This window comes from Pongo pygmaeus, chromosome 20, assembly GCF_028885625.2.
Source record: "Pongo pygmaeus isolate AG05252 chromosome 20, NHGRI_mPonPyg2-v2.0_pri, whole genome shotgun sequence".
NCBI classification, from domain to species: domain Eukaryota; kingdom Metazoa; phylum Chordata; class Mammalia; order Primates; family Hominidae; genus Pongo; species Pongo pygmaeus.
In genome coordinates, this window is record NC_072393.2 from 51,444,578 (window position 1) to 51,455,566 (window position 10,989).

The window sequence follows — 10,989 nt, forward strand, 5'->3', positions numbered from 1 at the left end:
TTCCGCATGCTGGCGTGTGTCTGTGAAGCTGTTTCTATGTGGCGGTGGGTGATTGCCCACGCGTGACCTGGTGGGCGGCTGTGTGGATGTCTGTGTTGCCTGTGTCGGGTGTGAGTCTCTGGCCAGCCAGGGTAGGTCTTTGCATGTTTCCTTTATTCCATGGAGGAGGAGATGAGGGGCTTGGATGAGACAGAAGAATGAGGGGTCACTCCCTGTCTGATGCTGGGGCCGAGTCACTGCCTACTAGTGGCTGCTGTGTCATCTCCCAGTCTCTGTCCCTCCCTCCTGGCTGGTAGCAGACAGAGGGGGCGTGGGGGAACAGGGCAGGGGGTGGGCTTGAGGCTGGACTTTTGTCTGGAAACTTGAACCTCCACGTATGCCCCCCAAGTCCCTCTAGCCTTCCGCATCTCCCTATACCCTCCCTACTATTGGGGCAGGGAATCAGGACTCCCTGAAAATTAAGAACCATCGCCTTGGCTCTGCCACAGGCTTGCTGTGTGGCCCCGAGACAGGCCCTGCCCCTCTCTCAACCTGTGAAATCCAATGTTTTAAAAGTGCTTCTTCCTCTGTGCCCAGGGCTGGGCCAGGCTGTGCACTGGGAGGGATGTGCTAGGTTCTCTGAGGTTTGTGAAATAGCTGGTAGCACCCTTCCCAGTGGGTGCTTAAGAGTTGGGGGCTGTAGCATCTGAAATACCCGAGTCAGTCCAGGTACAGTGGCTCATGCATGTAATCTCAGCACTTTGGGAGACCGAGGCAGGCAGATCACCTGAGGTTAGGAGTTCGAAACCGGCCTGGCCAACATGGTGAAACCCCCATCTCTATTAAAAACACAAAAATTAGGCCGGGCACAGTGGCTTACGCCTATAATCCCAGCACTTAAGAAGGCCGAGGCGGGCGGTGCAGCTGAGTTTGGGAGTTTGAGAGCAGCCTGACCAACATGGAGAAACTCCGTCTCTACTAAAAATACAAAAAAACTAGCCAGGCATGGTGGCACATGCCTGTAATCCCAGCTACTTGGGAGGCTGAGGCAGGAGAATCACTTCAACCCGGGAGGCGGAGGTTGCGGTGAGCCGAGATCGTGCCATTGCACTCCAGCCTGGGCAACAAGAGCAAAACTCTGTCTCAAAAAACAAAACAAAACAAAAATTAGCCAGGTGTGGTGGTGCACACCTGTAATCCCAGCTACTTGGGAGGCTGAGGCAGGAGAATCACTTGAACCCGGGAGATGGAGGCTGCAGTGAGCCGAGACTGTGCCACTGCACTCCAGCCTGGGCAACAGAGTAAGACTGTCAAAAAAAAAAAAGTCAGATTCATGAACCCCATTTGCTAAGTAGATTTGCTCAGGGAGTCAGCTGTACCCCTCTGAGCTGAGATTGCAACAGTACACGCTACGAGCAGTGAGAAGGATTTTGTAAAGCTTAGAACGACCTGACAGGCCAGGCGCAGTGGCTCACGCCTGTAATCTCGACACTTCGGGAGGCCGAGGCGGGTGGATCATGAGGTCAGGAGTTCAAGACCATCCTGACCAATATGGTGAAACCCCGTCTGTACTAAACATATAAAAATTAGCTTGACGTGGTGGCCCGCGCCTGTAGTCCAGCTACTCGAGAGGCTAAGGTGAGGCGGAGGTTGCAGTGAGCCGAGATCGCCACTGCACTCCAGCCTGGCGGCAGAGCAAGACTCTGTCTCAAACAAAAAAAATAAAAATAAAAAAAGACCTGACAAGTGGAAGCTACTAATATTGCCATTATCATTTAAACAAACCCCAGACACAGGTTTTTCAGGGAGTTTCATCCAACCAGGCGGGTCTCAGAAATCAGAAAAGAAATGGAAAGGGTAGGAAATCTGGAGTTTGACAATTTTGAGTTTGAATTTCTTGTGATGGGATCTTGGGCAAGTCATTTAATCTCCCTGAGTATCATTTTTTTCTTTTATAAAATGAAGATTTTTCTCTGTTAACCTTCCAGAGCTGTTTTAAGGATTACAAATCTTGTACTGAAAGGCGTAGCACAGGAGCTGTGCTTGGCAAGTGCCAAATACAAGGCATTAATTATTATTATTAGAATTAATAATAATATCCCCTCCCTCTTACACATTCTTTGTCCCCGGGTGGATTAAAAGGTGGAAGGAGAGACTACCAACACCATCAGAAGAGAGGCTTCTCTCTAAGTTTCATTTCCCATCCCCTCCAAATCCGCATCCCTCCCAAACGCCGGACCTGGAAGGCCAGCAGGGTCCAAGACACACATCCTTTGCCCAGCGGGGAAGATTAAAGCTAAAGCTCAGAGAGGGAAAATATTTCCTAAGCTCGCACAGCGAATCAGGACAGAAACCAGGACGAGCCTAGGAATCCCTCCATTACCTCCACTTTCACCTGAGCATCACAGCCCGCTCGGGACTCAGTTTCCCCAACTACGTGACCACACCACACTAATCAGGGTCTCCTTTTGGAGATCTGCTCTTCTTCTCGAATGGGGGCGCTGCACCAGCGGTAGAACAGGGTGGGTGGGGGCGCCAGAGGTGAAGGGGACCTGCAGGCTGGGGTCTTCCCCGCCCGGGTCAGCGGGGGCCCTGCGGGGCTAGTCTAAGCGCCTATTATTACCAGCCCCAGGGGCGGCGTGGCACTGCGCAGGCGCGGGCGGGGCGCGGGCGCGCGCGAGCGAGCGAGCGAGGGATTCCCTCTGACGTCATTGCTAGGATACCAAACAAACACTCCGCCGCGCCGGCCGAGCTCCTTATATGGCTAATTGCGTCACAGGAACTCCGGGAAGGCGGGGCCGGGATCCCCACCTGCCGAGTGGCCCGGAACGCAACCCCCGAGACCCCCAGGGCCCCGAGGGTCATGCAAGTGACCAGATCGAGTCTAGAACAGACCTCTTGCTGGACAGTGCGGGACTCGATTTGGCGGGGCCGGAGATTTGGGGAAGTTTGTCCAGCAAGGGGCGGGTGACGTAAGCAGGGGGGCGGGTCCCGGGCATATAAATACAGGCTGGCGGGTCTGTGCTTCATTCATAAGACTCAGAGCTACGGCCACGGCAGGGACACGCGGAACCAAGACTTGGAAACTTGATTATTGTGGTTCTTCTTGGGGGTTATGAAATTTCGTTAATCTTTTTTTCCGGGGAGAAAGTTTTTGGAAAGATTCTTCTAGATATTTCTTCATTTTCTTTTGGAGGACCGACTTACTTTTTTCGTCTTCTTTATTACTCCCCTCCCCCCGTGGGACCCGCCGAACGCGTGGAGGAGACCGTAGCTGAAGCTGATTCTGTACAGCGGGACAGCGCTTTCTGCCCCTGGGGGAGCAACCCCTCCCTCGCCCCTGGGTCCTACGGAGCCTGCACTTTCAGGAGGTACAGCGGCATCCTGTGGGGGCCTGGGCACCGCAGGAAGACTGCACAGAAACTTTGCCATTGTTGGAACGGGACGTTGCTCCTTCCCCGAGCTTCCCCGGACAGCGTACTTTGAGGACTCCCTCAGCTCACCCGGGACTCCCACGGCTCACCCCGGACTCGCACCTTACTTCCCCAACCCGGCCATAGCCTTGGCTTCCCGGCGACCTCAGCGTGGTCACAGGGGCCCCCCTGTGCCCAGGGAAATGTTTCAGGCTTTCCCCGGAGACTACGACTCCGGCTCCCGGTGCAGCTCCTCACCCTCTGCCGAGTCTCAATATCTGTCTTCGGTGGACTCCTTCGGCAGTCCACCCACCGCCGCCGCCTCCCAGGTAAGTTTTTGATAGTAGGGGTGCTGCTTTGTAGGTTTTATTTTTTAAGTCAAGGGTGAAAAGAATAACCCCCAACCCCCACATAAAGACGCATCAGAACCCTAGATCTGAGATGGAAAAGGCTCACAGCGCACTTTGCAAACTGCAAAGAGTCGGGAGATGTTTGCAATTGGTTGCGTGCGTGGAGCGCAAGGAGGGAACGCGGCAGGGAGGGTAGGCTTTGGGGCGGGGTGGGGGTGGGGTGGGTAATGCGCCGCTCAGTGCAACGTGTATGCGGTAGCGGGGCTGAGAACTTTGAGCTGGCCCGGCCCCGGGACTGCCCCCTGCTCGGGTCCCAGACCTGAAGCTAGCGCAGTTAGGCAGGTGGGGGAAATCCCGGGGAAGCTTCCAGTAGTCTCTTTTCCTTTCCTCCTCCTTCGGAGCGCCCACTTCGGTGCCGGGTCGCCCTCCACCCATCGGGAAGAGGGGCCTCGAACCCTCAGCCGCGCTGCCTCCGCCTCCTGCGCGGAGACGTAACGGGGGACCCGTGCGTAACGGCTGACGCGCTGGAATCCTCCGTCTGACGCGGGGCACGCACGGCGCGCGGCGCCCCCTTCGTCCGCCCCGCCCCTGACGTCCCGGGAGCGTTCTATTTTGGAACGCCGGGGCCACGTTGCTAAGGGAGGGGGCAGCCCGGCGTTTCGATTGGCCGCCGGGGCGCACGCTTTGGCCAATCAGCTTTCCCTTCCTATTTGTAGGGTGCATTTTCCTTCCCCCTCTTTGTCCCCGGAACCCGTGGTTCCTTGCCGGCTGGGTCTCTTTTCCGCGCCTCTAGAGGCAGAGGGAGGGGATCCCTGTCGTGACAAGAGCGGCTCTCTGCGACCCAATGGATCTGCGAGGCCCTTACCGGGATCTGGTCCCTGGGCTCTCAGGAGCAGGGGATGTCTGCTTGTGTGCCGGCGTTTCTTGGAGAGATACGGTGGCTGTCCCCTCTTCTCCAGGCACACACAGACACATTCCCACTCCCTCTGCTCCTCATGCCCGGTTCCTCCGGTGTGTCCCAAGACAGGACTAGAACCGCGAACCGAAGGGCAACCAGCCAGGTGGTCTCCAGGAGCTCCGCCCCCTCCGGGTTCCCAGGACTCTGATTGGTCGACGAGCCAGCCCTTCCCTCACCACGCCCCCCGAGAGAGTAGTTAAGCCTTCAGAGCAGTTCCAGGAGTCCATTTACGGGAGGGGGGAGATGAGCGCTGCTGAGGCTTGGGGGCTCAGGTCCCGCACCATTCCCCCTCCTCGACATCTGAGAGAGCCCCAGTGGTTACTTTTCTCTACCTGTCCGTTCATCCTAAACTGTCACTCGTCAGTCTCACTCTGAAAAGAGACAGTAACTTGAAACGTTGTTCTAAACTCCTAGGCCCGTTCCCCAAACACCCTTTTGACTGGGACCCCCGCCCCTGCATGGGACCTCGCGCAGAGGGGGGGGTGTGTGTGTGTGAGTGTAGAGGAAGGCTTGGCCTAAGGCCTCTCCTTCTCCCTCCCCTTGCCTCTGGGGTGGGGGTGGGGTGTTGTGGCTGTGTGTGTGGCTGTGGCTCCGTCCCGGGGGTTCTGTCACCCGGCTGTGTCCAGCCTCCTCTCCACCCCCCACACCTAAGAGTCACCAACCCGGGGTGTGATTCACCACCCGCTGGAACCGTGCAACCTTTCCCCGAGGAAGAAGGAGGAGGTAGAAGCCAGTTGAGCAGAAATCCTCTCATTAACCACTGCGTCACGGTGTAGTGGAAGGGTGGGTGTTGTGGCTTTTTCCCTGTGACACACACATCCACACTCGCTCACCCTGTGCTCACTCACGGGGTCGGTGTGTGTTATGTGTGTTGGGTGTGTGTGTGTCGGTGTCTTTGTTTGTGTGTCTACGCCTGTGTGTGTATGTGTCACCCCGTAGGAGTGCGCCGGTCTCGGGGAAATGCCCGGTTCCTTCGTGCCCACGGTCACCGCGATCACAACCAGCCAGGACCTCCAGTGGCTTGTGCAACCCACCCTCATCTCTTCCATGGCCCAGTCCCAGGGGCAGCCACTGGCCTCCCAGCCCCCGGTCGTCGACCCCTACGACATGCCGGGAACCAGCTACTCCACGCCAGGCATGAGTGGCTACAACAGTGGCGGAGCGAGTGGCAGTGGTGGGCCTTCCACCAGCGGAACTACCAGTGGGCCTGGGCCTGCCCGCCCAGCCCGAGCCCGGCCTAGGAGACCCCGAGAGGAGACGGTGAGTAAGGGACATCAGAACTTGGCCTGGGTCGGGGGAAGCAAGAGAGGCAGGAAGTTTCTTGTGAATGGAGGGGGGCTCCACTAAGGCCTCAGTGTTACAGAAACCCCAAGATCCTTGCTACTCGAACGAGGACTGGAGGCTTGTTTTTTGGCTCTTGGGGGTTCTGAAAGAAGTAGAGGTTCGGGATGGGTGGAGGAGTGCTGTATCCCCAAATCTCATTGTCTCTATCTCCCTGACTCAGCTCACCCCAGAGGAAGAGGAGAAGCGAAGGGTGCGCCGGGAACGAAATAAACTAGCAGCAGCTAAATGCAGGAACCGGCGGAGAGAGCTGACCGACCGACTCCAGGCGGTGAGGACAGGCCCTGGGGTGGGAGAGGGGATGCTGAGGGGAGCTCTCTCCCCATTCTCTGCCCCCTCTCCACCTGTACCCTTATCCTGGGTTGAGAACTAGACGTTCCACACATGGAACTAGGTACTGGTGTGGCCAGACGGGGTAGCCCAGGGCACAAACACAGACCCCCATGGACTTAAGTCAACTCCTGGTCCCCCCCATTTCCTGACCCCACGCACTACTCTCCTAGCCTTCATTTCATCCCGAGGGGCCACATGGGGCCCCTGGGGAGAGGGGCTCTCCCATCATTTCTCCCATGTGGTCTTCAGCAAGTAACAACCCATTTTGCCTCAGTTTCTCCATCTCTGCAAACCCTCATCAAATCTCCTGGGCTCTTTCTACCCGTAACACTCTGGAAAGCCTGTGAAATGAAATTATTCCACCTCCTGTCCTAGCCACCTACAGCTCTCCTGGTGCTGGTGGCATCCCCCAAAACCCACTCCCTTCCTACCTCCTCCCTTGGTCTGAGAGTTCCCTGCTGGATGCCTGCAGGGTGAGCTGTTACTCCTTGAGGGAACAAGGGAATTGTCAACTTTCCTTCTCTACTTTATCTCTTCCCTGGGAGGTAGAGAGGGAGGGGTAATAGAAGGGAACACATTAAAAACACATAACAGTGGCTCATGCCTGTGATCCCAGCACTTTGAGAGGCCAAGGCAGGAGGATTGCTCGAGCCCAGGAGTTTGAGACCAGCCTGGGAAACATACGGAGGACTTGTCTCTACCAAAAAAAAAAAGAGAAAAATTAGCTGGGCATGGTGGTGCACACCACTGTGGTCCCAGCTACTATGGAGACTTTGGTGGGAGGATCGCTTGAGCCCAGGAGGTCCAGGCTGCAGTGAGCCATGATTGCACCATTGCACTCCAGCCTGGGGGACAGAGCGAGACTCTGTCTCAAAAGCAAAACAAAACCAACCACATAACGATTGTTCATTCATTCAACAAACCTCTGAGTGCCTCCTGCACACCAGAAACTTCCCCATAAACCTGGCCCCTTCCGTACCATCCTTTGGACAGATGGGGGAAACTGAGGCTCCTGGAAGGCAGGTCCCTTGCCCCAACTCCCATGGCCACCAGGACTCCATCTCAGGAGGTGTTTTTTCTCAGCCCGGGGCTGCCTTCCAGCAGCAAGTCCAAGGGAGCCATGACCCGAGTTTCCCGGTCACTGACATGCTTTTTTCTCCTTCCTCTCTCTTCTGTGACCTGGCCTCCCTGGCCTCAGGAGACAGATCAGTTGGAGGAAGAAAAAGCAGAGCTGGAGTCGGAGATCGCCGAGCTCCAAAAGGAGAAGGAACGTCTGGAGTTTGTGCTGGTGGCCCACAAACCGGGCTGCAAGATTCCCTACGAAGAGGGGCCCGGGCCGGGCCCGCTGGCGGAGGTGAGAGATTTGCCGGGCTCAGCACCGGCTAAGGAAGATGGCTTCAGCTGGCTGCTGCCGCCCCCGCCACCACCGCCCCTGCCCTTCCAGACCAGCCAAGACGCACCCCCCAACCTGACGGCTTCTCTCTTTACACACAGTGAAGTTCAAGTCCTCGGCGACCCCTTCCCCGTTGTTAACCCTTCGTACACTTCTTCGTTTGTCCTCACCTGCCCGGAGGTCTCCGCGTTCGCCGGCGCCCAACGCACCAGCGGCAGTGACCAGCCTTCCGATCCCCTGAACTCGCCCTCCCTCCTCGCTCTGTGAACTCTTTAGACACACAAAACAAACAAACACACGGGGGAGAGAGACTTGGAAGAGGAGGAGGAGGAGGAGAAGGAGGAGAGAGAGGGGAAGAGACAAAGTGGGTGTGCGGCCTCCCTGGCTCCTCCGTCTGACCCTCTGCGGCCACTGCGCCACTGCCATCGGACAGGAGGATTCCTTGTGTTTTGTCCTGCCTCTTGTTTCTGTGCCCCGGCGAGGCCGGAGAGCTGGTGACTTTGGGGACAGGGGGTGGGAAGGGGATGGACACCCCCAGCTGCCTGTTGGCTCTCTGACGTCAACCCAAGCTCTGGGGATGGGTGGGGAGGGGGGTGGGGTGACGCCCACCTTCGGGCAGTCCTGTGTGAGGATGAAGGGACGGGGGTGGGAGGTAGGCTGTGAGGTGGGCTGGAGTCCTCTCCAGAGAGGCTCAACAAGGAAAAATGCCACCCCCCACCCAATGTCTCCCACACCCACCCTTTTTTGGGGGTGCCTAGGTTGGTTTCCCCTGCACTCCCGACCTTAGCTTATCGATCCCACATTTCCATGGGGTGAGATCCTCTTTACTCTGGGCAGAAGTGAGCCCCCCCTTAAAGGGAATTCGATGCCCCCCTAGAATAATCTCATCCCCCCACCAGACTTCTTTTGAAATGTGAACGTCCTTCCTTGACTGTCTAGCCACTCCCTCCCAGAAAAACTGGCTCTGATTGGAATTTCTGGCCTCCTAAGGCTCCCTACCCCGAAATAAGCCCCCAGCCCTGTTTCTGATGACAGTGTTATCCCAAGACCCTGCCCGCTGCCAGCCGACCCACCTGGCCTTCCTCGTTGGGCCGCTCTGATTTCAGGCAGCAGGGGGTGCTGTGATGCTGTCCTGCTGGAGTGATTTATACTGTGAAATGAGTTGGCCAGATTGTGGGGTGCAGCTGGGTGGGGCAGCACCCCTCTGGAGGGATAATGCCCCCACTCCCGAAAGCCTTTCCTCGGTCTCCCTTCCGTCCATCCTCCTTCTTCCTCCCCTCAACAGTGAGTTAGACTCAAGGGGGTGACAGAACCGAGAAGGGGGTGACAGTCCTCCATCCACGTGGCCTCTCTCTCTCTCCTCAGGACCGTCAGCCCTGGCCTTTTTCTTTAAGGTCCCCCGACCAATCCCCAGCCTAGGACGCCAACTTCTCCCACCCCTTGGCCCCTCACATCCTCTCTAGGAAGGGAGTGAGGGGTTGTGACATTTTTCTGGAGAAGATTTCAGAGCTGAGGCTTTGGTACCCCCAAACCCCCAATATTTTTGGACTGGCAGACTCAAGGGGTTGGAATCTCATGATTCCATGCCCGAGTCCCCCCAGCCCCGACCCTGGTTTTGGCTCTCCCACCCCGCCGTTCCCTGCGCTTCATCTCATGAGGATTTCTTTATGAGGCAAATTTATATTTTTTAATATCGGGGGGTGGACCACGCCGCCCTCCATCCGTGCTGCATGAAAAACATTCCACGTGCCCCTTGTCGCGCGTCTCCCGTCCTGATCCCAGACCCATTCCGTAGCTATTTATCCCTTTCCTGGTTTCCGAAAGGCAATTATATCTATTATGTATAAGTAAATATATTATATATGGATGTGTGTGTGTGCGTGCGCGTGAGTGTGTGAGCGCTTCTGCAGCCTCGGCCTAGGTCACGTTGGCCCTCAAAGCAAGCCGTTGAATTGGAAACTGCTTCTAGAAACTCTGGCTCAGCCTCTCTCGGGCTGACCCTTTTCTGATCGTCTCGACCCCTCTGATTGTTCCTGATGGTCTCTCTCCCTCTGTCTTTTCTCCTCCGCCTGTGTCCATCTGACCGTTTTCACTTGTCTCCTTTCTGACTGTCCCTGCCGATGCTCCAGCTGTCGTCTGACTCTGGGTTCGTTGGGGACATGAGATTTTATTTTTTGTGAGTAAGCCTGAGGGATCGTAGATTTTTACAATCTGTATCTTTGACAATTCTGGGTGCGAGTGTGAGAGCGTGAGCAGGGCTTGCCCCTGCCAACCACAATTCAATGAATCCCTGACCCCCCCACCCCATGCTGTATTTGTGGTTCTGTTTTTGTATTTTGCACCTGACCCCGGGGGTCTGGGGCAGATTGGCGATGGGCCGTCCCCTCTCCCCTTGGTTCTGCACTGTTGCCAATAAAAAGCTCTTAAAAACGCATTCGCCAGGCTACAGTGTTTATTTCCTCCTAACACCCATTGCCTGGCTTCCTTTTAGTAAGAGAGGGTTAGGTTAGATTGTCGAAGCACTACACACACACAGAGATCATACACACATGCACACACGCACACAGACACACACCTATGCAGGAACTCCTTCTAGTCAATGGGTCTACAGCAGGATAAAAGGCAGACAGTCAGGAGGACTTCCTGTACGCACAGGCAGTACCTCCTACTAGAAAAAGTAAGGGGCCACAGCCGGGCGCCGTGGCTCACGCCTGTAATCCCAGCATTTTGGGAGACCAAAATGGGCGGATCACTTGAGGTCAGGAGTTTGAGACCAGCCTTGCCAAGATGGTGAAACCCTGTCTCTACAAAAAATACAAAAATTAGCCTGGTGTGGTGGTGCACGCCTGTAATCCCAGCTACTTGGGAGGTTGAAGCAGGAGAATCGCTTTAACCTAGGAGGTGGAAGTTGCAGTGATCCAGGATCGCACCACTGCACTCCAGCCTGGGTGACAGAGTGAAACTCTGTCAAAAAAAAAAAAAAAAAAAAAAAAGTAAGGGGTCAGAAGGTTAGCCTGCAGGTGTGGGGTCACAGAGGTCTAGTGATGGAGCTTGTATGCTCTATGGGTTAAAAACAGACGCTAAGGAGATAAACTATACACAGAAGAAGCTTAATGGGCTGTGCACAGTGGCTCGAACTTGTAATCCCAGCTCTTTCGGAGGCTGAGGTAGGAGGCTAGGAGTTCGAGACCAGCCTGGGGCAACATAGTGAGACACCCCCCA

General features: G+C 56.0%; 1 protein-coding gene across 2 annotated transcripts; it reads left to right on the forward strand.

Annotated features, from left to right (window-relative positions):
• The first annotated feature begins 3,007 nt into the window (after nt 1-3,007).
• Nucleotides 3,008-10,201, forward strand: FOSB (FosB proto-oncogene, AP-1 transcription factor subunit). 2 transcript variants are annotated; one of them, XM_054463692.2, is made up of 5 exons: nt 3,008-3,721; nt 5,640-5,960; nt 6,205-6,312; nt 7,573-7,728; nt 7,869-10,201. In XM_054463692.2, exons 1-5 carry the CDS (start codon nt 3,596-3,598, stop codon nt 7,869-7,871), a joined length of 714 nt encoding a protein of 237 aa, XP_054319667.2. In that variant the 5' UTR covers nt 3,008-3,595; the 3' UTR covers nt 7,872-10,201. The 2 variants fall into 2 exon arrangements, with proteins under 2 accessions (XP_054319667.2, XP_054319666.2); XM_054463691.2 differs by having other exon boundaries at nt 7,573-10,201.
• The last annotated feature ends 788 nt before the right edge of the window (nt 10,202-10,989 follow it).